The 26,122-nt window shown below is 41.3% G+C and overlaps 1 protein-coding gene across 2 annotated transcripts; it reads right to left on the reverse strand.

Moving 5' to 3' along the window:
• Positions 1-3,649: 3,649 nt before the first annotated feature.
• SLC34A2 (solute carrier family 34 member 2) lies at positions 3,650-24,539 on the reverse strand. Of its 2 annotated transcripts, XM_019287403.3 has the most exons (14): positions 24,197-24,539; positions 24,051-24,106; positions 18,240-18,354; positions 18,000-18,137; positions 17,401-17,529; positions 16,364-16,507; positions 15,649-15,760; positions 14,384-14,579; positions 13,569-13,664; positions 11,067-11,187; positions 10,210-10,377; positions 8,715-8,831; positions 8,502-8,626; positions 3,650-7,164 (listed from the first exon to the last, which is right to left on the reverse strand). In XM_019287403.3, exons 3-14 carry the CDS (start codon positions 18,343-18,345, stop codon positions 6,589-6,591), a joined length of 2,028 nt encoding a protein of 675 aa, XP_019142948.1. In that variant the 5' UTR covers positions 18,346-18,354; positions 24,051-24,106; positions 24,197-24,539; the 3' UTR covers positions 3,650-6,588. The 2 variants fall into 2 exon arrangements, with proteins under 2 accessions (XP_019142948.1, XP_010400131.2); XM_010401829.4 differs by lacking the exon at positions 24,197-24,539 and having other exon boundaries at positions 24,051-24,183.
• Positions 24,540-26,122: the final 1,583 nt, after the last annotated feature.

Genomic DNA, 26,122 nt, shown 5'->3' on the forward strand with positions numbered 1-26,122 from the left:
TGACCCACACAATTAATCTCCCAGACTCTTTTTCAGTTACCGGTGTCAGCAGTGTTGTTTTCCTAGCTGTAATATCTCAGCTTTATAGCCGCTGGTGTCTGGTTGCTTTCCCACATGGGTCATTCTTCCAGCTGCAGACGTCTGTCCTAAGTGTACCCACCTGAAGTGCTTGCACACATCAGCACCCCTCCATGTGTGTGCATACCCAAGGTGAGGTGGCCTGGCTGCTGGCGTGCAGAGGGAGGGAGGTCTCCTCCATCCCTCCCCAGGCAGTGTCCAAGATGAAGCCCTGGGATGGGGTGTCCCTGAACACTGAGTTGCTTTCTAACAGCAACCCCAGTGAATGCTTTGAGCCCATCCTATTGAGGGCTTTGTTGTGAATTCATGGCTGGTGGTCACCTGACTAGGAGGGGTGGAGTGGAGCTGCTGTATCACATCCATAACCATGAGGTTCATAGAGAAGTGCTGCCAGCTCCATGCATCTGGGCTTAGGATGTCTTGCTCAGCTCACCAGGCATTTTGTTTATTCCAAAGGAAGTAAAATTTATTCCTTTCCCTGTGTTTCAAGGTAGTGTTGAAATTGCTGCTAAGAAATGCAAAGTGCTCTCTGCCTCTGCTGTGTACATGCAGACATTTAACCACCAGGTCCAGCCAGCCACACAGCCCCAGTATGAATTCCTCCTCATCCCACTCCTGGAAGTCCTGGCCTGTTTTGGATCTCTGTTTCTCCAGCCCCATTCCTGCTCTGTCTGTGATTCCTCAATCTCCAGCAACCCAAGCTTGCAATGTGACAGAGGGAGGGGACAAAACAAAAGGTCATTCCTTGCCCCTCCTTTTCCCAAGCTAGGTGAACATCAGCTTGGGGATTCCTTGGTTTAGCAGCATTGCCACATTTGAGGGGAAGGAAGAGGAGCTGTCACAGGCACAAAGGACTGGAGGCAGAGATGGGGGTCCCACCTGAGACACAATGAGCTGCTTGGGATTTCTTCTTTCTCCTTTCCATGGATAGAGGTGTCAGCTCTGAGGGCAGTGAGGACATGCCCAGCCTGGCCAAAGGCAGTAACCAGGCTAAGTAGATTTCCCCAGGATATACTGCGACTCAGCTTTCCACTTCTAGCATACAAACCTGTGACTTGAGCCATTGTGCTGTGATTTTCTTCAGAAACGCTCCTGGTGTCACACCTGTCCTCAAGCACAGGCCAAAGGATGCTCTGCACCTTGTGGGTGGGAGCAGCCATATGCATCCCACTCTGCTGGGGAGTGTTTGAGACTGTTCTAGCACAGTCTTTGAGGAAGATAGGGAAATTGCACTGGTAAATATCTTTAAGAATATCTTTTCAGATAATATAACAGCAGGAAGCAAGAACCAAGAGTCAATACCATTTGTTTGTACTATGCAGCAACACCAGAGCCAGCCTTCAAGCTGTCAAACATTTGAGATCCAGTGCCTGAGGCCATTGCACTAGTCAGTTAAAGTAGGGCTTAATGCTCTCCACACTCACATGAGGACCAGTTTTCCTAATGTCTGTTATGGCCACATACTGCCTCACCAAGGGCAGCACTTGGTCCACAAATTGTCTGCATGTCCTGTAATTTATGCATTTTGCATTGTGTAAAAAAACCCAGTCTATTAGCTGTGGTGTTGGTTGCAAAATATCTGCTCCTGTAATTACTCTGATTGTTTATGTCATGGTAATAAGTCCTTAGATGTTGAGTCACATAAAAAGATTGATACACCAAAAGTGTAAATGGCAATTAAGGAATTTCATCAGGTGCTGAGTAAGAGACAATGCTTGTGACAGTTTAATTCTAGCCTTTGCTCTGCTTGTCTGTCTTGTTGAAACTCAGATCTCAGTTGTTAGGGGAAACCTGCTTAGAGACAGCTCCATGAAATCAGTGTGATTGCTATCCAATACGCAATATCAGTTCTCTCATATGGATCATGTGTTTTCTTTGTAGTAGAACTGTCATAAAGGGAGTAAGATCTAAAGACTATTCACTGTAAAAATATCACAAGTGGGTTTACACATCCAGTGTCATGCCTCTGGCATGTGGTAACACCAGGAGTGGCCATTAGGTAGTGAAAAAAACATCCAAATGCAGATAAAGTCCTTGCACGGAAGCACAGCCTGCTGAGATTATGCAACAGAAACATGGCCTGGCATTCCCTGGTATGAATGTCGTGCCCTTCCTTATGCGGCTCCTGAAACATTTTTGCATTTTTGCTCTGCACTGCTCACTATTTATTTCTAACAGACCTGATGAGAGAGATCCTGTGCTATTGATTGTGTTTTGGTTCAGCCGCTGCCAGGGGTACCACACCAGCCTGCACCCCCAAAGAATTTGCTGTAAATCAGAGAACAGCCTTTCTCAATGGCATGGAGAGTGGCTGTCCAAAGGGCCTGGCTGGGTGCCCACCACTACACGGTGAGATGAAGAAAGTGATGATGGAGCATTCAATATAAGCATTTCAGACTAACCAGAATGCTGCACAGTGGTAGACCTGGTGCAGTGCAATGCAGTGTTATAAAGAGTTTGAAACTGGGGGAAGCAAATGCGGCACTTCAGCAGAGACTAAAAAAGCACAGGAGCACCAAAGGGAGCTGTGGACAACATGGTTAAGTTGCAAGCAGATGGGAAGAGGACAGGGAACAGGCAATGAGCTGAAACATTGTTTGTGCATTTTGAAAGCTTCTGATGAGTGCAGAGCTCCACGACTTAGCTGCTATTGGTTAAATAGTGATAGGCACTGCTGAACTTTGTCCCAGCAGTTTGGAAATGGAAAGGTGGGTGGCACAACCTGTGCACGTGTCCTGGGTGTGCTTTGATTCCCAACAGACAGCGAGTCATGGAAGGTGATGAATTACAGTGTTTATGCATGGGTGTAAGAAGCTGTAAGTTTTAAATCATGGGCCTAGGGTGCTTACTGCATTTTCAGAAGAAGCCAGTTTACACTTTAGTGCATAAATATTGGTGGCATAAGAAATAATTCTGCTGTCTTCATTTCAATGAAACATGGTGTAATTGGGAATGAGAGGTGCCTTTGGGGCTGGTTCCTCAGCTACTGTTGAGCTCATAATTAGGAATTCTAATAACATTTTCAATAATCTTTAATGAATTTAAAGAGCACTTTTTATTTCTCTCTGTCTGGTTAATTTTAAACTCCACAGGTCATGAGTGATTTAAAAAAAAAAGAGTAAGATGGATATTTTTGCCAGTTACAAGCCAGACATCACTCAGGTCATGGGGTATAAGGAGCATTGTGGAGACACGCTGTTTGCCAGAGAATATAGGATGAATCTGAGCCTAGTACAGTGATACAGATAATTTGGGGTAACTCATCATGCATCCTGCTGCCACAGTAGCATTGGCTTTGCTCTTCCATGCTTGCCTTCACTGAGGACGGTCTGTAGCACTCTGCCAGAAAATATCTTGACCCACACAATTGCACTGAGCAATTCTTTTTCTCCATATGAAAATCTCTCATTTATATAAAAATATTGGACACACAGATGCTTTTCTTTAGTGCTCAGTGCTAAAAATCCTCCCCATTTCTTGCACATTGCATCAGCTCAGGCTAGAGCTTGTCTGAATACTTATTTTTCTGCAAGATTCCGTGTTATGTATCTAAATAGATATTATGAAAATATATTTTTTTAAACTTCTCTTTATTTTTACATTCAATGCATGAGGACAGACAAGATGAATATTCATGACAAAATATAGACATACTGTCCTTGAAACAGTTAAAGTGTTTAAGAGTTTAAAAAAGTGTTTTAGAAACATTGTTTTCCAAAATTTCTCATTACAGAAAACTCAAATCTTTTAGAAACATTGAGTTATTGTGCATTAAGCCGTATTATGAAAGTCTATAGGTGTTTTCCGTCTTTGAGAAATCTGTCTCTGCATTACTAACAATCTTTAAGTAGCCTATTGATGGAGCCAACAGCCTCCATAATACACAGTATACACAGTTACAAACAATTGAAAAGTTATATTACAAAATATACAGTAGTTCCTTTTTACATTTTTATAGATAAACATTGCATAGTTTTCAAATATGTAATATATAACACAATCATAAGCCTTTTTCTCTATAACTTATGAAAAATTCTGTACACTCAAACAATTATAAATAAAGTGTAAATATATTTTAGTAAGAGTGTGGGGGGAGTGTACCAGGATATATCGTGCTGTCAAGTATTAAACAGAAATATTTGTTGGAATCTGCTTAACACAATGGCACAGTATGGCCTGGAGCAAGGAGAGGAGGTCATAGGGGAGATGTTACAAAGAGGAACCATAAAGTACTGATATCTCTGACAATTATTACACTGATTCTTTTGTAAGAATTGCTTTTCCCAAAAGAATTGCTTTTCTTGATGGCTTTACTTCAAGAAGCAAAATAAGGTGCACGTTGTTTAGGAAATGACTAAAAGTAGACTAAAATGTTTCCTCTTTCAATGGGTGGTCAATGGAAACTTTAAAAAACTTGAAAACAATTCTGGATATTTTTCTCATATTTTTCCCAATGAAAGAGGGCATGAGAAATGCACACTGGGATTTAAAGAAGCAGATTCAAAAAGCATCCAGAATTGTGAGAATAAAATGAAGAAGAATTATTGAAAATATAAAAATTCCACTTTAGAAATGAGATGCTGACAAAATTCTGTTTCAACTATATGAAGGATAAGGAAAATAACTTTAAAAAGAACATTTGACATAATTCTGCTCTTTGTTATTGCACTCCAAAAGAGCAGAATTATACCAAAACTAGATGTCTTTGGAAATTCACTCTGATTCTAAGCATTTTGTCACTGGCTCACAATTACAGAAACAGTCAGAATCTCAGTTTGAATGCAATTTGCAAATACATAGTTTGCCAGTTTTAATGTTAGTTTTAAAAAGTAAATTAAAACAATTTTCGCTTCTAAAATGCATGTATTTATCTGATTGCTGAATTTAACTTACTGAATTCCAAGCTCTACAGAAAACAACTATTCGGAAGTAGTTGTGTTCTAGCAGCACTGAGTGGCTGTGTTACGCTAAGGGTCTTCTCAGCATTTTCATTACACATTTAATTTAAAATTCAGCCACTTAAATGGGCTTTAAATGATGCTTGATTTACAATCAGCCACCTAAATTTTTTTGTAACGTTAGTGATTGGACTTCAGATATTATTCCATACTCACTAACATCTAAGCTATTGAAGACCAGCAGAAGTACTGAGTGCATCTTTGAAATGATCTTTTTCTGACCTTGGAATTATGCCTTCTGTCAGCCCATGATTCAGAGCAATCTCACAAGCATTTACTAAAAAATAAATAAAGATAACATTTGAGCACAAGCAGCTTCCTACCAAGTATTGCACTACCTATGGATTTGTTAGACATTGTAGTGACTAAACTCCTTATGGATTTTATTTGGGATTTGGATTGCTACATACAACTGCCAGTAAAATTCACATTATTTCCAAGCAGGGCGGTTTGGAGCACAAAGGGGTGGTGAAAACTCCTTTCTCTCCAGTAAACGTTACCAGATGTCCTGTGCTATCCATAATCTGCTCTGCAGGCTCCCTCTGTTGTAGGTCTAAAGCCAGTCTCCACTGCTACTCTGAAAACTCCTTCTGTGGCTCAGGCAAATGGAGCCACAGCTGCACACAGATTTTCTGGCATCAGCCCAAGCTGGCATAGCTGTCTCCTCTCCTACCCTGGCCACTTGTCCTCCTTCCTGTACCATCCCATAGTTGTGGGATTGCATGGTGAACAGGACTGAAGAGGACCATCTAGAGAGAGGAACGGCTGCACAATCACGTCCTCAGTCAGTCAAGAGCTTTGGTAGCCAACTGATGTCTCCATACGGAGTGCTTACCCTGCAGCAGCCAGAGGGAGCAGCAATTACTTTTATAGTCTTTAGCCTGAGATAATAAAAGATTATAACCCCTGTCTCCACTGTCAGAGGAGACAGAGAGGGCTCCAAACGGGCTTATGTGCACCCTTATGCCAGAGTAGGACTACCAGAGATTCTGAAGGATGTCCCACCATTTCATTTTCCTTCACACACAGAATAGATTTTGTCTATTCTAGGAAAGCTACTGTTTTCCATTTTGACCACTGCAGACAGGCCAATGAAAACATTAGCATTCCTTTCCCCACCCCCCCCCCTTTTTTTTTTTATTTCCAGGGCTTTTTAGGTACTTTGAATTTCTGCTGAGTCAGTAGGTCAGAAAGGCTATTCTACAAAAGCATTGTTTATTTGCTTTTTTAAGTTTGAATTGATTGCCACTTCTTTCATCCCTCTCTTCATGGGACTACATCAGGATTTCTTTTGCTTGCTACTGATAACATTGGAGGAAGGTACCACACAGTAGATCCTCTGTGAGCAAATCTGTCATTAGCTTTGCAACTGAGCATAGATTTTCTAGGGACTCTGTCAAGCTTGTTTAACTCCATTCCTTGACGAGTGATGTATCACTGGCTTCAGAAACCTAACAAAATGTTCACTCTGTCCTCAGTGCAAAGTCCAAGGTGGTTTTGATGAGCCTGGCTGTCCTATGCTGTATCTCTGCTAATATGCATGGATCCAGTACTATAAAGCTGTGTTGTTTGTGCCTGTTTTGTCAACACAAGCTACAGCTGGTGCCCTTCTTCCACCTCTTTCTTCATCAGCCATTGCCATGGTGTTTTCATAAACTTCCATAGTTTTTAGCTGCTTGTCTTTGGCACCCTCCTGTTCAGCATTGACTTTGCAACACTTGCAGAAGCCACAGCAGTGTTTCCCACAAAAAGCAAGTGAAGACATAATTATATTGTCCCAGGGCTCTAGGGAGTGCATCCAGAGAGGTAGGAAATCCCAGTTTTGGAGCTTCTCAGGCAGCGAATGTGGCCGCCTTTTCTGCATAACGTTAATTACAACCACAGCAATAAAAAGAGCAAACAGGGGAAGGCAAACACCCAAAAGGACTGGCCAGCCTGCCAGTGACAGACCAAATACAAACAAAGGGAGAAGAAAGAAACAGAGGAGAAGATAAAATATAGCAAACCATCTGTACTGTGCTGTTATGTTTCCCAAGGTCTTGCACATGCGGATTGGCAGGCGGGTAAAAGGTATCGGATAAAACAGAATAATCCCAGAGACATTGAAGAAAAAGTGGCACAAGGCAATCTGAAAGCAAAAACGTGAGAATTTCATTAGCTAAAATGCCTTTAGATGCTCCTATGCACATGATAATTACTTCCATCTCTCAGGAAACAGTACTGTTGTCAATAAGGTGTGGGAACCATGTGAGAATTGTTCATTATTGGGTTCTGCATTCACAAATTTTCAATGAAAACATGGAAAGCACAAATTTGATAATGCACACAGGTTACAGAGAAATTTTTAATAGTACAAACTTCGATTTTACAAAAACTAGCTCTAAGTTTGTAAGGCACTGAGGAGATTCCTGGAGGGGGTCTTTGTCTTTGGGTCTTTATAATTCTTTGATTCACACACTTTAAATATTTGGGTTTTTTTAAAATTAGCATTAAAAGGTGCAGACTTGCTAAATCTTAGAAGTCACTTAGAATAAGAATAATTGAACAAAACAGTACATTCCCTGCTCACCTTATCTTATTTTCATTTTGTAAGTGTTATCAGACTAAAGTAAATATGAAAGTACAGGGGTTTTTTATAAAGTGCATTATAAAACCAGCATGTTATCATGAAATCTGAGCTTTATCAAGATAGCATCTTCTCATGATTACATCTATTCTATCATGCCTGAGGACAATAAAATGACTTCTGTAATTTTCTTGATTTATTTTAGCTAGTAAAAACATTCATCCTATTCACCAAGGAAACGTCATTATCTTTTCACTCTTTGATGCAGAGCATTCATTCAAATGTTATCTGCTGCCAGGTTCTATACTGGGTGGAAAGTGGGAGGCCAAAGCCAGGCTTCCTACTTTTCAAAGAGTTTGAGGCAAAACTGAATTCAATAAAACCCACTCAAATTACCTTTACCATGAGAAAAATAGATGCCATGATGCTCACTGCAACATCAGGTAGATAGAGAGCTTGCCAGCTTAAGGATTGTGCAGCCTTCACTTAGGTTACAGGAGTCCCTGTACACTGCATGAACTGAGTTAGGGTCCAGAGAAGGGAGCTTACTGAAGGAAGTCAGTAACCCTCAGAGGGTTGTCAGTATGTGGGCACTGAATTCCAAGCTGCAAAGACCCCACACTCGGGTCAAGTAGCCTCCTCTGTCTCAGTTCTGAATCAATTCACTCAGATCAAGACAATTTATGACAGCAAGATTGACTATATATTGACGTTCTGAGAATGTTTAATTGCAATCTTTTTGCTCTAGCAGTTGAAGTGAATACACTGTCATTAACAGCACACACAAAGTCAGGCACAACATGAACGGCATATTTGCATCACAGCCACTTTTGTCAGGTTTTTCTTCAGAAAAGTTACAAATTCTAAATGAAGTCAAGAAAGCATTGTTTTATACTGACCTGTAATGAATATTTTAATGTACTCCCTGGACTTGCTAAAGCTGCAAGTATAGCTGTTGTGGTTGTGCCAATGTTGGCTCCTAAGGTAAGGGGATAAGAGCGCTCAATGCTTATAACGCCAATGCCTACAAGAAAAGAAACAGGATTGAGTTGGTTTCAGAATGATGGAAAAGATAAAACGTGGGGATAAAGAACACAGTATTTACAACTTACCAACAAGGGGTGTAATAGCAGATGTGAAAACAGAACTACTTTGGACAACGAAGGTCATACCAGCCCCTGCAAGCATAGCCAGGTATCCAGCAAGCCAAGTAAAAGGAAATGGAAAATCTGAAAATTAGAGGGAGAACACTGCTGTTAGCATAACAGAGTGATCTATGTTACTGCTGTGACACAGCAGTGAAGACTGTTAAGCACTTAAAATGTAGATATATTGTTTGCATACTGGGTCTCAAATGACCATTTGGGGTCAGTTCTACTACTCTGATTTATCCTGTTTGCTGTGCTCCTTCTATAGTCTTGCACCACTGGATACACTTTGAGGTGGATACTAGTCTAGGTAGACATTTGTCCTGACCAGGGTAGCATGTGTGTTGTGATACAATTAGGTACCAGAAATGTTTCCGCAGAGGTCAACACAAAAGCTTCTGGGTGTCTTGAGAGCCTTGGTTTCAGCAACCAGGCACCCACTGCATGGATCAGATCTTCAGAAAGCTTTGAAGCCATCCTGAGAAAACCAAGCTTTTTGTTTGTTCTGACTTGTTTCAAGCAGATTATCTCCTAGAAATTCACTTGTTAACCCTTGCAAAAGACAGCTAATTACACTGATTAGGGAAACTGGGCACAAATGTCCCCTGTAGTCTGCATATTTATGGAGAGAGCTGAGAAGTGAGGACTTAATCAGTTGGGAAGACACAGAGGAACACAGAGGGATCCCAAATTAAATAAGCAGTACATGTCAACTGTTTGCTTTCTACCCCTTGTTTTTAATTTGGGCAGTGTTCTTTGCCCAGAAGACAGCTTGGGGACCACTTCGTTGCCTTCTGTGTTTCTGTGAACCCTCACTTCAACCACAGCCTGAGATCTGTGCCAGGATTGCTTTTCTCTGCTACAGTTTCTAATCTCTCCATTCAAGAGGGTATGAAGGAAAAGCAGCCTAGTGAAAAAAAACCCCAACATTTGCACTCAGTGGATCCAGGCTGAAAGAAACACCTGGACAGCACAGGGAAAGACAGAAAAATACCACTATTCAAGGCTGCCTTATCCTACTGAAGAGAGAGTTAGGCAGTGGAACAGGACAAGATCATTAATTACTACGAACTTCTTTCAACTTACTTTAGAAGGAATACACAAGCCCTGTGCCAGAGCAGGCAATCGCAATCTCAGTACTTTGATGCTATCTTTTGAGGATCGGAACACTACATTTCTAACAGCTAATCATTATACAGCTAGGAACAGAGCCTGGACTTTAGTCTCTAATGCTGTTAATCTGCCACATTTCTCAATCAAGATGTTCACTAATAGATTTTTAAACTAAGGAAAAGGACATGCTTGGGAGAAAAAAATGTTGAGCAGTGTGCATGATTTTCATTCAATAGTATTTTCTTTAGCTTATTCTATAATATCTTCCGTAACATGAGACATCAATAAACATGCTCAGTGTCCTTGTCATTCCTGAAAACAATCCTCAGGAAAAGCAGATAGTTACCAGTGTTGATTGTCTTCTTGATAACACTTGCCACTTGTCCTTTAAGCACAGAGTTTAATAGCTTAACAATCATTACCAAACAAGAGCACAGAACAAGCAGGGACAAAGCCAGAAGGATGAGCCCAATGGCAAGATCAGGCAGGTCTGAGTTTACAAAGAGGTGTTGGCCTGAAAAAGAAAAGGAAAATGAATTAGCATACCCACATTTTTGCCCAGCTCTGGTTTTCATTCACGCCCCTAAGAAAATGGGACCAAAGCACACACAGCTTGAGGGCTTGATGCAAAGAGGGAAAATGCCACCTCCCTTCCTCCCCAAAAGCCATGTCTGAGTGAGACAGGAGGGGCACTTCTGTGCACATGCTTATAAAATACACAGCGGGCTCCCCTATGGGCAGGCAGGAACTAGGTGACAATTTGCAACGGAGAGGAGTACAAAGGCAGGAGAAAATTTGGGGTGCTTCAAGCTGCATGGTGGGTCAGCTTTGCCCAGAGGTGGCTGCATGCCTGAGAAGGGCTGTTGGAAGTCCTGCAGGGCATGCATAGGGATGGAGATATCCTAGCAACCATTACAGCAAAGTAACCGTAGCTCCAAGCCATCTGAACATCGAGGGTGACATGATACTGAAGACCTCAATTACTGGTATCAGGGAGCATGGAAAGAGATCCTTCTGCAGCCAGATACCATGATGATGCTGGTAACTCCAGCTGTGCAGCTACACCAGCACTCAGGCTCCTCAGGCCATGTGTCTGTATGCAGGCGAGGGCTTCTGGATACACCTCTGAAGTGGTCTGTCAGCACTATTAGAAATCTATATACGTTTGTAGAGATATTGCAGAGAGGTAGTTCTACTACTTACATTTACTGATATACTCTGTTTCAGTTATATTCTTGAGGGTCCATGTCTCATTTCCATCAGTCCAGCAAAAGTCAGGAGATGTGCAGTTTTCTGAAGGTGGAATTGTGACATTCTGCAGTGTCTAAAGATTGCCAGACAAAGCAAATAGTTCAGTTGTCTACAAGAGCTCATGTAGAGTTTTCAAATCTTACTGCAACCAAGATTCATCCACTAAAAAGTCAAAATTGTAAGCTAGCACCACATTAATGACAAGGTAAAATTTTGCATTTGTAAAATAAATGATTGTGCTGTTACCCAAGTCAGTCAGTACAAAATTTAAAGATTAAAATATTCCCCAAATCTTCTACATCGTAATAACCATAGCACCAAGCCATTAGTAACTAAGGACCTTAACTACTGATGACAGGTTTTGTGGAGCAAGGTTCACGTTTGGCTGCAGCTGTGGGACAGTGGCGTTCCTTTTCCAGCCAGAGCCACATCTTCCTTGGTCAAAGAAAGACCTCTTTACTGACATCTCAATGCAGTTCATGGTCTGGTGAGTACTACAGGGCTGTGAGTCAGAATGCTACAACACTAATGCAGCCTCACTTGCTGGATGAGCACCAGCTGCTCAAGCTGATTTTCTGTGCCTCAGTTTCCATGTCAGTAGAAACAGAAGTGCTGCTACTACTTTCGTTTTCAAAGTCCAAATGCCATCTAAGAGCTAATTACAAGCACTATGATTAGCATTACTAAATTAGTGAATTTCTGTTTATACCACAATAAAGCCTTTCTTAGAAGCTCTCCTAGCCTAGACATACTGCATTCTGACACCAGGTCCATAAATCCTTATGCTGATTAAGAAAGAGTTTGCTGACTGAGCTGTACTTCCACACAAGAGCAGCTAACAGCCAAATGGACTCTGAACCATGCTCCTGAACACGAGGTGTCTTTCCAAAGTGCTTGAGTGATTTTCTTTTGCAGAAATGGGGAAAGAGAAATCATATTTTTTTGCTGGGTACTGCATACTGACACCTGCATTTGTACTCCTCTCCAGACGATGCAGGTGGGCAAAATTGGGAATGGATCTAGTGCCCCCACATCTCCAGGGAGCACCAGGCCCGCCATCCTGTCATCCTTTATAAACACAACACAATCTTGTTTCTCACCTGCCTGAATTTTTTTCAAACATCTGAGTTTCAAAGCAGCTGCATTAGATCAAAATGTCTGTTTTGCTTTAAACATATGGGGTCTGCATGTATTTATCCCTGCCATAAGTCTATTTAATAATTTTTGCTAGAAATGAGTTTAACCCACTAGGAATGTAAATAATTTAAATTATGTTCCTTTTCCCCCACCAAGTTCAGGTGAAACTTCTGGAGGTTCCACATCTTTTTGTAATTTGACTATAAGCTTGGCCAGTAGGCACACAGCCAAAATATAGGCAAACACAGAAAAAAGTGCGTATCTAGAAATATACACGTCCCTCAGCCTACACTTTCTGTGTAGTTGCTTGTCTCGTGTAGGACTCAGGGGCCCAGAGCTCTCCAGCTGAGGGTTAGGCTGTGCCTGCCGGGGCAGTGAGGGGCACCGGGCCGGGGCTCTGGCCGGGCTCTGGCAGCAGCGCAGCCGCCCCAGCCTGGGCTCCTCGAGGTGAAACATCCAGAGCCTCAGCGGCGTAACCTGAGCGGGTTTTGGGTGAGCACAACCCTGCTCCAGCGCTATCTCCATAGGTAGCATTTCACTTCCCACCCAGACTGTCATTCAATAGGAGCTGAGCACTTAATTTCAACCTCCATGGTGTGTCCTAAAGTATCTTCTGCCCCAGGACTTCAGGAATTATTTTTCTATACATGCCAACAAGTAGAATACTCTAATTAGAGAATCAAAGGATATTTAATGTTGTAATTGCTAGTTAGCTGAACAATGCAAACCAAACACTCAGCTCCATAGTTTACCAAAATACTCATTGGTGTTGATCTGAGCAAGAGATTTCTCCAAGCTGCAGGGCTGGTTGGGTGAAGAGCAACAGGACACAGCCCCACAGAGGCTTTCTCCAAGGGCGTTTTTCCAAGAAAGCTGCAAAGAGCCAGCTGCCACTAGATCACCCTAATACACGTAAAACTAAAGCTGATTAGATCAGTAGATAAATGGTGGTTGAAACAATATTTTCTCTGGCCTATGTTGCAGATTTTTTTCACTTTCAGAAAGTTGGTAGGAGTATCAGAGTTTAAAGCCATTTGCATTTGAAAGGAGTAGAAGACTTGGCTCCAATCCACCAGTTCTGATCGGCAAGGGTCTGCACAGTACTGAAAGCAGTCAGGTCGAGGTCACCACTGGTGACCATCCTTAGTTTAAGTGAAGCAGAAACTACATTAAATTTTTTTCATTCTTTTTCTGCTGATAAAAACCCCACCCTCATTAAAAAAATCTAATTTCACAATCCTAGGACAAGGAGCATCAGCTACAGATCAGTAATATATTTCCTGAGGTACCTGACAATTAATTTAACATGATACTCACCACATTGGTTTCAGTGACACACCAGATCTTTACCAGGCTTTTGTTTTTTGCTGATTCATCATTAGTAGCAATTGCATTTATTACTGATTTATCAAGCTTAAAAAGAAGAATAAAAAGAATTTTAAAAATGCATTATTCCAGCTTGCATCACATACTTCTGTTCAGCTCTACTCAAATAACCCCCTTTGGAAGCTCAACCATATAAAATCTGCATGACTCTAATGCTAGAACTGCTGCCCAACAGGTAGGAGGGAGGTTACTCCCAGGAAAAAGGTCCAACTCTACATGCACAAATGCTGTCTCATTCTCCCCACATCATCCACTACCCCATCTCATCCTTTCTGTTTACTCAGCTGCTCTGACACAACTGCCTAGCTGTATTTACTGTCACTTCAAGTGCTGTGTGCATCCCCCTGGCCACTAGGTGCACATGATTATGTCCCATAATTTCTGTGTCATCATCAGGTCCTACGCTGATCCTCTGGCTGTGGCAGGTTGTCTCCACTAGTACTATCTGCCAGTGTCCAGGCAACAGGCATCCTTCCCATCCATCCCACATGGCTGCATTTGTCCTCACCTGCCTTCCCAGTCCTCCTAGCTAGGTCTGCCATCGCTAAGGTGAAATGTGGGGGAAATAGAAACCAGAAATACAGAGCTGGGGCTTTATGAAATGTGAATAAAAAGAATTCATCTGCTAATGAACTTTACCCCAAGGACACAGAGAAAGGAGTGGGAGGCCTTCTCATACTCAGAGCATTTTGATTAATTGTAACTGAACCAAGTAAGCAGCTTCCTTGAAATGAGAAAGAGCTTACCTCAATGATGAGCTTTGTAAAGGGATCTGTGATAACTTTCAGTAGCTCTGGGGCATCCTCACCACTTTCAAGATGAAAGGACTCAACTATAACATTGGTGAGATGGTAGAGATAGCCAGAAATAACTTCAATAGGCAACAGGGCAAACACAGCAAGCCAGTTAAAGAAATCATGGATTGTTGCCCCAGCAAAGGCCCTGCAAGAAGAAATTTTTTAAAAAGAGTTGCTTTTAATTAAACAAAATGTGTACAACATCAATTAGATATGAAATTATAAAAGAGGGGATGAAAACTATTTCAAGGTGGGAATAATTTAATTTCTGGGGTCAAAGGAGAAGGCTACTTTGTTATGGAGTGCTAAGTTGGCTCCACACTGTTGACCAACTAAAGAGCCAGACAGGTGAGTAAAACAAGAAAAACTAGAAAAAAGCGATCTTTAACATGAGGCCGCCAGGAGTACTTGTTTGAAGAAAGAAGTGGCTGTACAGCCTATATTTGTTTTGCCTCTCACCTGTTTTTGGTACATTTTTAATCCTCAGCCAGTCATTGCCTCCGGGACCTGTTCTCCCTGACTCCTGGGGCAAGAGGGCTTTGCAGCTCTCCCACATGTTCCTGCAAAGTGTTGGTGTATAGCCCCCTTCCATCTTCTCCTGCAAAGCCTGAGGAGCCACAGCTCTTCCCTCAGAGGCTTTGGCTAAGAGTATTTCAATATGCCCAGTATGCCATAAATGACAAGGTAACAAAGCCTCCTATCCCTCCCAAGTCTACTGCCCATCTCCATGAGCCATGAGCTCTCTCAGGGGCAATGGCAAGTGGCAGTCTAAAAGTTGATATCCAGAACACCTCATTTCTCTCCAGTTACCAGCTCTTGCTTAATGTAGACTTAAGAAGCCTTCAACATTGAAATCTCTTTTAAGGAAACCAGACTAAATTCATATAATATTAACTTCTTGTACAGCCTTCCCATAACTAAGATATAATAAAAGGTGGGGAGTATAGTGGGAGCACTTGAAAATTTATCCTTGTGTAAGATCACTAAAAATGGTGAATTCTTACAAACCCACAAAACCTGCAAAGGAACTCAATGTGTTTTTCTTCAAGCATATGAAGCCATATATGTAGGCAGCACTATACCTTTGCCATGGCCATGCTTGTGACTTTCTTATCTAGGAAGGCTGAATGGCTGTAGTAGTGATAGGGAATATAGAAGAAGACCTTAAAAAAAGGAAGAAACAATTTTCCAGCTCTAGAATTTAAGTACAATACCTTCTAAATTCATTCCTGTCCCCGGCTTGCATAAGTGCCACAACCGTGTTTGTAACCGAGGTGCCAATGTTTGCTCCCATGATGATAGGAATAGCTGCTCTAACAGTCAGCACTGGAAAGCAGAAAAGGAAACACTGAATGAAAAAGTCAGGTCATCAGCAAGCTCTATGCTTCGATGAAAATTTCTGTTACCGTCAGTGAAACCCTGACGTGCCTTGATGTCGGTGGGATTAGCTGCTCCAATCCAAACATGTTTGTTCCAATCAAGCCGTCTGGGAACATGGCGCTCCCATAGTCCCCATGATCCCCACTGAAACTGTGGCCCATGGTTATTAGTTTTCTTTCCCAGGCATTTGCCTACTTAGTGCAGAATTTTGAAATTATACCACAGAAACAATGAAGTCCAGTAACTGCCTAACGTGACAAAAGTATGCAGATAATTACAAAAATCAGTCATTCAGTGCCAAGGCTTCCAAAGATTTTCACTGCAGTTGTGGTCTTACTACTATTACTGGTACTACTACTACTAATATTAATACCATTATTATTACTTTTTAAAATTTGATTTTATATCAGGGAAACAGCTGTGAAAATCTTTTCCTACAGTCTCTATTCGTATGCCCAAAGCTTCTACAATTTGAACACAAGTGGGAATGTTTGCACCTGAGACAAGGTTTATGAGTGATCTCTAGGAAGATACTGTGAGCAGACTTACATGTGGAGGACACCATGCTAACCACAATGGATGAAGAAGTACTGGAGCTCTGGACCATAACCGTCACCAGAACTCCAATCACCAATCCCGCAACAGGATTCGAGAGCACGGAATCATCTTTAAATATGTCCCCTGCTGCTTTACCTATTAAAAAATATATATATATTCTCAGAGTGAGGGAAGTACAAGGTAATGTCCACAGAAATTATCAGAGTGTTTAATTAAAGATCATTAAGCCATTTAATTGATACATATATGACCATGTTTGCCATCCCAAAAAGTACAATGTAGCCCAGGGATCCAGATTCACGTCCTGGACTCTCAGCTTCTCAGCTATTAGAAAATACTTTATATTCTCTCATTTCAGTGATTATAAGCCCTGCTGAACTCTGCAGAGAAGAGCCACAGCCATCAGAGGAAAGACTGTAGGACAAAAAATCACACATACCTTGGTTTAAATGCTACTACTTGGTATTTTTTGATACTGAATTAAGGAAAATGCTTTTAATAATACTGATTAATTCTGTTCCTGTACTTTTCTGTGTTTGCAAAATACTTCCTCAGGAGCACACATATTTCTTCATAACCACTCCTGAGTCCATCACCTGAATTCAACACTTGGAGGTAAATGTAAAAAACACATTTCAATAGTTTTCATCTTTGAAGGTTTTGGGGGACATCTCAGTGTTAGATGCTTTGATCAAGAGGACAATTTTCCTATTTCACCTTGTTGAAATGTCTTTTACATGGGGTAGATTTATGCACAGATGTATTTTTGTAAACTGTCCCTAAAGTAACAGGAAACTACTAGGAAATTGGGGCCAATAACCCCTACATCAACAGCTCTCTGGAATTTGAGACAGAAAGACCTTTTCAAACAAATGAAGGTCAATGTTCAATCAGAGCTACTTCTTCTGAATCGTTATCTCAACACATATGAAGAATGTTTTTGAAGAGTAAAGCTGTAATTAAGTGTCTCAGACAAAATTTACTGCCTTATTCATAATTTATTCTTGATATTTTAGATATTTTCATACCTCCTACCAGTTGAAAAGCAGAGCTCAGTACATCCAGAGAACAGACGAACATGTAGAGTAATCCAAGTAGCATAATGAACTTCCCTATCCCATAGAGTACACGAATGATTTTTCCTTTTCTATCCAGTTCTGCAAAACAAATACATTATGTATAAAAAATCACTTGATTTTTTCTCTGGAATACTCTAGTGCACAAGTGGAGACAGTGGAGACAAAGACAGTGATGTGGCTCCAGTGTGTGATTAAACCCAAAAGAATGTTCTTAATCACATTTTAACTGCAGAAGCTGGTATTTTGTTTACCCACTTTTACCACAAAAAAACCTTTTTGGTATGTGACAAAACCCTTATGAAATCTAAGATTGACCCTTGGTTTTATAGTCATCCTACTGAGTAAAAAAAGACCAACAGGTGCCTGGATATAAGACTATATTAGTGCTGGACTGTTTTCCATGTATCTCCTTGTGTTTTAAGGGTAAGAAGCATGATTTCAGGATTTTTCTTAACTGACTAAATATAATATGCCCATTAAGTCTTGGAGGAAGTGAGATAAGTGATGAGAAAACAATGTAGGTAACTTATTTATGGAGAAATGGCTACCTGACCACTTGACCCCAGTGTCCTGCAGTTCTGGCAGAGCCCATGGATCATCTTCTTCTGGCCTTGTCTCATCTATCAAAGCTACTGTGGAAAATGCAGGTTGAATTTCCCCTTTATTTCCAAGTGAAGCCACATTGCCTGATGAAATAAAACATTAAAAAAATTGTTTAATTACTTACCATCTCCTCCAAGGATCCCCAAAACTTATTTACCTCTGTAACTCACGAGTGAGCACTTTACCTTTGTGATTTTCTCCTTCTTTCCCAGCCATGTTCTGGTTTTGTTTGGAAGAGTCCCCAATATAGTTATTGGTTTCAGGCTTCTCTACCTCTGGCCAGGGAGCCATGATCTGTGACTAACAAAGTAGTGTTGATTGAAATGCACGTGCAGTCAAAATATTCACCTCACAAGAGTGTATGTGAGAAATATGATAAGGATTAAGTGCAAAGGAGATGAAAATGAAATAAAAGAAATTTTCCCTTGAACACAAATTTTTACTAATCTTTATGAGTTATTCCTCTAGTTGGGAAATTGATTTCTCAATTATGTTTTAAAACACAATTTATTTATTAGTGTACACAATTAAAAAATTATTTCCATCTCACATTTGTACTTTCATACACTTTTAATGGTCATGAAAGCCAAGATTCCTCTGCTTTCCGAAAGGTAGGCATTTCTTCTCTTTAATTAATTTCAATTCCTTTCAGCAAGAAGTCAGAGAACTGTTTTACTTTCTTCCACCTTCTGGATTTAAGCAACTGCCTGGTAATTCAATACTTCAATACATAGATTTTTTAGCAAAAAGTTCTTCCCTAAAGCACTGCTCGGTTTGGGTCATGAATGCTAGACACAATGCCTTGTTGCCTCTACTGGTTCATTCCGTGGAAACATGAAGAGGAGAATCCTGGACAAGGCGGAGGAAGACCCCAGGGTTTCAAGCTTGCTGAGTGCCTGGACAAGAGGACAATTAGAGACCAGTGGCCATTTGCTGGTCTGTATTTGCCTGTAACTCACAGCTGATGCTGCAAGTGAAGCTGAGCTGGTGGGAGCAAGGTCCAGCTCACCCATCTCACATAGGCTCTCTCTCTGAACCTATTCCTTCCCAACCCCTTTTGGGCACATTTGACATGCACTGTAATATTAATAAATAATAACTTTAAAAGTATGACATCACATGGCCAAATCCTGCCAGCACAGGCGCAAGCCCACATGATGGACCTAGTCCAGGCACAAGAGGAGGCCAAGCCTGGAAGAGTCCTCCCTGTTTACTTCACCAATATTGGAAGCCAGAGGGAGGGACATGAAGGAGGGGGAAGGTGACTATGGAAAGACAAGACAAATATGTACCACAGTACTTCTGCCTCTACAGACTTGGTGACCACATCCAAAAACTCAGTGGAAAGGATGGGAGAAGTAAACCCTGTCTAGGAAAGCCTCACCTTCAGGTCTGTCTTGTCCACCCTCTCTGCCACAGAAGTCAGTCAGTGCTGCAGGCAGAGCTGCCCCATAACCAGCACATCTGGCACCCATGTGTCTGAAACACTGGTCAGCACGTTTGCCTCCAATGCTCCTCATAAACCAGTGCCCAACCTCCAAAAGTCAGAGTTGGTATCATGCTCCCGTAAACAAGGTTCACCAGCAGTTAGCAGTCACTCTAAGGGAGTATAATTAATCATTCATTTAATCATAATCCTTTATGTAGCTGATGGTGAAAATGTTTCGTCCCTGCCCACATCAGTAAGCCACACATCCTCCTCCTTTAACCAGGAAGGAAGAGACACAGACAAAATCACTCGTGTCTTACTGTAACACAGGTGGGTGTTGTTTTCTGGCACTTCACAAAGAAGAGAGTATCTCCCCTTCCACATTACCAGGAAAAGTTATTCTACAATTCCATTAGCAAAATCTATGCTTTTCACATTCTTTATCTGAGGTGTAAGACTCAGAGCAGCTCCCAAGATACACAAAGATCTTAGAACAGATGAAAGAAAGTCACTCTTGCTTGTTTCAACAAGGATTTCCATTTCCTTGAAGCAAATTCTTGCATTTTCATCCATGCCAAAACAACCTCCAGCCCCACCCAGACAAAAGCACCTCCATCTTGTTAAACAAGTTTCATTTATATATGTTCAGCATTTAAAGAGCTTTTTAAAAATAACTGCTCTGCACAAGTGATTCTTAAGTGAAATACAATCATGAAAATATACTGGAAAGTCAGATGTGAAGCTGCAACTTATTCCAACCATGGAGACGCGGAATATGCTGGATGCTGCCATCCCTGGAGATGCCATCAGTGCTACAGCTCTTCTGTTACGCTTAATATGGAAATGAAGGATTCAGCCTGCATGATTACAGTATGGAAACTGAGCTGATGCATTCAATGAAGAAACTGGAGCTTGAAAACTTCAGCAGACAAACAGCCTCTATGTCTCCTAAATAAACTCTCCCCATACAAGAATTTGGCAGAGCATTTTTCCATAATAAGCATCTCCCATGTTCCTGAGGTGCTCAGGATCCCACAGGTACGTCATGTATTATTATTGTTTATGCTTTATGTGATTAATCATCATAGAATGAGAGTTGATCACCTCTGTGGAGGAAGTTTTTTATAGGTATGTATATAAAGTTATTCATATGAGCCCTAGCCAACCTCTGATTTGAGAAAGTAGACCCGAATACTGGAGGCCTTTACAGCATTTGCCTTGAGCATTTGGGCTTGCAGAGGTATTACTAGAACAGCCCATGCTGTGTGAGTGGTATCAAGGACTGATGCAAGCAGACCTATCTATATCCTTGAAATGCTACCAAAGCTGTCAGCTTTCACAGATCCCAGCTCTTGTTAAGAGGAACAGCTGAGAAGATAGTCGAGAGACACCTGATACTCTCTTTATTGGAGTCCTAGCCACAGCTACTTACTGTTAATTAATCACTGTGCTATAAAGAGAATCTACATTCTATAGTTTTCCCTTTAAGAATTCTTCCTTGGCCCAAATACAGACATTAACACCCTGAGAAAATGCTCAGAAGACAATCAGTGTGCCTTGGAAGAGCAGAGTACTGGGGTGGCAAAGCGACCGAATAGCTCCCTGGCAGCTCACACGTGCCCTTGGAAAGGCTGACGTCAGGTGTGGTAGAAAAGACCAACATTGCTGACGCAAGATATAAATGACAATGAAAACCCTAAGAGTGGTTTACTTTTGAGCATCAAAGACAACTACATGCAAAGGAATATATTAGAGAATGGACCAATGACAACGCACACTGCAACAACTTGCTGTGTTCAGCTGGACACACCAGTCCAGATCCAAAGGCAGGATAGCCACAATTGCTGGATGAGGTGCTGGAGTGATGAGCTCTGCCCACCCCCGGGCCAGCCATGGTGTCTCAGTGCTGTGCCTTGGCTGGCAGGACAGCCAGGGTGCCTGCACACAGGGTGAACTCATGGAACTCATGTCAGGACACACGTTGGTGCTTTGGATATCCACCTGTTGGGAGCGGCGCTGAAACAGGACCTAATTTCCTCCTGAAAGTGGCAGGTCACAATATGCTATGCATATTGCAAAGGTCTGAAAACTAATGCCTGTGCAAGATGTAATCCAGTCCATTTCAGTGAACCTCATGGCAAATCCTCTCACACCATCCTGTGTGCTTCTTTCGTTGTGAGTATAGTCTTTCCTTGCCTTTGGAAAATGCTAGCCATGTGTGACATCCTTTCTAACTTCAAAAGAAACTGAACCTTCCTCCTCCTAAGAGTGAGATAGACAAAAAAAATCAATGGCATTCAAATTCTGAAATAAAATGTGAGAGAGAAAAACTCAGAGCCAAAGTGGGCTCCTGTGGTTTTTATATCCATACTCTCTCACTATAGCATTCCAAAGAGTTAAAGTCTCTTGGGAATTATCTGAGTAACACTAGGTGTCATGCAGTTGCCCTATATTGCATTCCTCAGTGACTCACTGGGCTGTAACAGCTTTGCCTCTGTTGCAGAGCTGCACTCTCCATGCTTTGCAGCTTTAAATCAGAAACAGTTGTCAATGTGTTTGTTTTGCTGGACTTAACACAGAGAAAATGAACTACCACCTGTGTGTGCCCGGCTGGCATTGTTTGTACCTCTCCACCCATGACAGCTCACTGAAAGGCCACACTGTGCCTGACAGAGCTACAGAGCAGTAAGTCTTAAAGAAATCTCACTCCTAGGGAACAGACCCAGTCAAACCAAGATGAAATTAAAAGTACTGAAGAAAAAGCAGTATTTTCAAAACTAACTGATAATAACTACAACAACCACCAATGTGACCATACATGCACCTACAGGCTGCTTGAGCAGCTTCATATCAGATTTTGGGTTCAGCCAGGCTTTCCCCATTCTCTCTCTCTCTCTCCCTCTCCCTCCTTCTGTCTCAGCTTTTCTACAAAAATACATCACTTCTCCATCATTTACCAGAGCACTACAGTTTTTATCTTAAAAAAGGATTTATCAGCTAATCTGATATCCAAATATCTGACTTAGTAAATATGAATATTTATCACACTTAATTCATAGGAATAAATACCAAGCTACATAGCAGCCTTTCTTATATACAGTTTGAAGAAATATTGTCTTTTTTCCCCTCAAAATGTACCACTTGCAACATAGAAGCGCATTCTGTAGAGACGGGAAAAGAAAGCTCCGCAGCCAGCACAAACTCATTCAGTAGCTTTACATCAGCTGATAGTTTGCCCCAGAACCTGTTGCATGGTTCTCAAAGCCCCAGGTGCAACAGCACCACTAACAACTTAAATAAACACCAGCAATGATTCAGCCTTGCTAGGAACAAGTCTTGCCTTTGCTCTGGCAGCAGCCGCTTCCTTGGGGCTTTTTCTTTGAATAAGTCAGCAGGCTTAGCCAGGATGTAAACTTTCAACTCATGCAGTAGTAAAGGCAAAAAGAGATATGTGAAAGCTACAAAAACAGAGCACTCTGCTCATTTTTTATGCCTATGGATCTGTAAGACTCATTGCTCACAAGCCTAAATCTAACACATAGCAAAACTAAAAAGAATCATAAACTAGCAAAGAGAACTAATATCTAGGTATGTGCAGAGGGAGAACAGATCCCAAAGATTCATTTTTGACTTCATGACCAAGCAAAACACTGGACACTTCCACGGAGGAGCCAGGGCCAGGAAATACCAGTGAATTGCTTGAAATGCCTAGTATTTAAATAGACCAATTACTTTTTCAGAATAAAATGACATGAAAATTAATAACCCCACCAACAAGGAAATAGAATAGAATAGATCTACCTCATCCAAAAGACAAAATATATAGTAAAGAATAAAGAGAGGAAAAAATAATGACATTAAAAAGACTTACTGATCTAGTGGAAGAGCTGATAATAAAAGTTACTGAGAAACCAGTTGATTTCTGCCTGCTGCCACATTAGTTGAGCAAACTACATTAGACTCTAATGTATTCCTTTTACCTCCGTGTATCAAACCAAATTAGCATAAGAAAATGTTTCCATCAAGAATAGCCTGACACGGCCATCGTGAGGCACACAGGCTTTACACAAGATCTATGCTAACACACAAACTGACCCTATTTCCTTCCAGTGTTTCATTAATCATATCCTAGACATTTTCCAGTATCCAATACCACTGATTACTGTGACTTAAAATCTCACTTCTTTTCAATCCAAATAATAGTTAAACCAATACTTTCTTTTGCTATAGGCAGTTTCTTTGAGGGGGCGGGGGGTGGCAGCTGCCAGCAAAATACCTTATTTCTTTATCATATTTCATAAAAATAAACCCAGCTAATTGTAGAAAAAAAGCACAGTTTGTTTTCAGAACTACATTTTTTTAATCCCTTCCTTAAAATATAGACGCAGTTAAAGGAAAACGAGGTGAAAATATTAACAAGAGGATGACATTTCATATGCCATTCCAGTACCCCACATTATCTCTCTGTTGCCATTCCTTGAACTGCAAAAGCAGAGTTTTAGATTTGCAAGCTAAAAAAGTTCAAAAGAGAAGAAAAGAAAACTCAGTCTTAGTTGCTCTTACTTACCACGACTTAATTCCCAGACAATAGAGTGAACGGATCAGCTGGGCAGCCACTGAAACCTGCAATATATATAGACAGGTGTTGAGCAAAGTTTGCTTTCATCACTGCACACTAACATTCCTATTTTACAGTCCAGAGGCACTGCCTACCTGCAACTTAACGATCACAATAAAACTTTTTTTGCAAGCGTGGGCAGCAACCAGCACTGATAAAACTACAGGCTATTTCACACTTATCACATTCTAAAAAATGTCCCATCAGCATTTAAGTACAAGTTACAAATGTGTTCATGTGAGTGCTGGGGAACCGATTGTTCCAGCCTGAAAAATTGCCGTCCACCTGATCATTCAGTAATCTTTTTTCCAATAATAATTTTCCAAAAATATTTTGCACTCTCAAAAGTCTGTCAAAAGGGTGTGAAGGAGATGTAGTACTGTTATTTGTCTGTTCAGATACCTATTAATCTGCCTAAGAGCAGAAGAGAAGGAGAATCAGATAAAAAGTGGTGTAAGTAGGAAACACGTAAGAACTCCTTAGATCAGAGGATGGAGTTTCATTCTTATCAGTGCTCAGTGTTTACAATTAAGGCAAGCTCATTAGCATTTTGGCTGTGGCTCTACTTCCAAAGTAGATTTAAAGGTGTAAGGACACCTTTGATAATTGCATTCGGAACGCAAGTGATGAAGACAAATAAATGACAAATAGATATGTTAGTCAATAAAACAGTGTGGTACTGTAGATTAGACAAAGCAGCCACCAGCACTGCTGTCTGTTCTAGTGCTGATCTTAACAGGGAGCTGGATCGGGGGGCTGCATTAGGCACTGAAGCTTTATTATTTTTGATTTTTTTCTGTTTCAGTAGGCAACTTACACTGAGAAAATAAACTGTATACTTGCCATCTAACCAGCAGATCTGCTTTGTCTGCTTGTATGCAGTCATATCTCCCAGCAGCTTAGTGACTTAGTAACTTAGTAAAGTAAAACTCTTGCTTTTTGCACCTTTCAGTCCCGTGGAGATGCCCAGCCTTTGGAGCAGTGAGTCACAACTTCCCCTTCTCCTGAGTCGGCATCAGAAATGTTTAATAAGCAGTGACCATGAAAGCCTCTGCAGCCCCGTGCGCAGCATCACATCCTGGCAGTGGAACCACCAAGCACCTCCCCTGCCTGCAGCGGCTCTGCTGGTGTTGACCCCACTGCCCACACTACACTGGGCAGGGCTGATGGTGTAGCCCAAGGATGGAAGCACCAGCCCTGCCTCACTCTCCCCACTTGCAGTTTTCACAGATGTGGAAAGGATGAAAAGGAAACAATTTTTTCTTCTGTGTGTAGTGGAGAACTGTCCAAAAGTAGAAAGAAGTAATGGAAAATGGACCCAAGGTCTACCTTGGTGGTTCACAGGCTCAGGTTTTTTTTAACAGAAGTGTACTTAAACATTACATCTAAAAATAGTAGGTTTTAATTGATGGCCTACACATAGGAAATCAGGTGAATCTTTCATTTGGAATACTGGTATTTCTTTGAGTTGTGGCTTATTCTCTTCTGAGTCACTGTTTGTGAAACCCAGCTTTTCTGAGTGGGAAGGTATGAGATGTGCACATTTCAAGTACCCTGTCATGGGTCAACCAGAGCATGGTGATGTCTTCTGCAGCATTTTAATTACAACATTTGGATTGCTAAGCACAATCCTAAGTGCTGAGCAAGTTAACATTTTAGAAAGAGAAAAATTCTATATCAGACCTATTGCAGTAAAGAAAAAACTTTAGGAACGAAAAAACACTCACTCACACAAAGGCAGACAATCTACAATCTGTCTTTGGAAGTCCAGGGTGAATCTTCTGCAGAGTCACTCTGGAAGAGCCTCCATAAGAAGCTTGTCACAAGGGTTGAAGGTGGGTGTTATTTGTCCCAGAAGTTTTCCCTTCATTCAAAATCAAAGGAGAAGAGGCTCATGTTCTTCCCAGAACACCAGGGCAGTCAGAGTGATAGTCCAGAGTGCCTGTCATGTATCTGGCACACATTCAAAAGATGCTGCTGCTGCTCAAGAAGTATAAGGCAATGCTCTATCTTCCCACTTC

Source organism: Corvus cornix, chromosome 4, assembly GCF_000738735.6.
Source record: "Corvus cornix cornix isolate S_Up_H32 chromosome 4, ASM73873v5, whole genome shotgun sequence".
Classification (NCBI taxonomy): Eukaryota; Metazoa; Chordata; class Aves; order Passeriformes; family Corvidae; genus Corvus; species Corvus cornix.

Excerpts from the sequence above, each read along its gene's own strand:
- SLC34A2 (XM_019287403.3), bottom strand. The coding sequence starts at position 18,345 with ATGGCTCCCTGGCCAGAGGTAGAGAAGCCTGAAACCAATAACTATATT. Across the intron at positions 16,508-17,400 it reads TGCTTTTCAACTGGTAGGAG|GTAAAGCAGCAGGGGACATA; the intron begins GTATGAAAATAT and ends ATTTTTTAATAG. Across the intron at positions 14,580-15,648 it reads GACAGGAATGAATTTAGAAG|GGCCTTTGCTGGGGCAACAA; the intron begins GTATTGTACTTA and ends TTCTTCTTGCAG.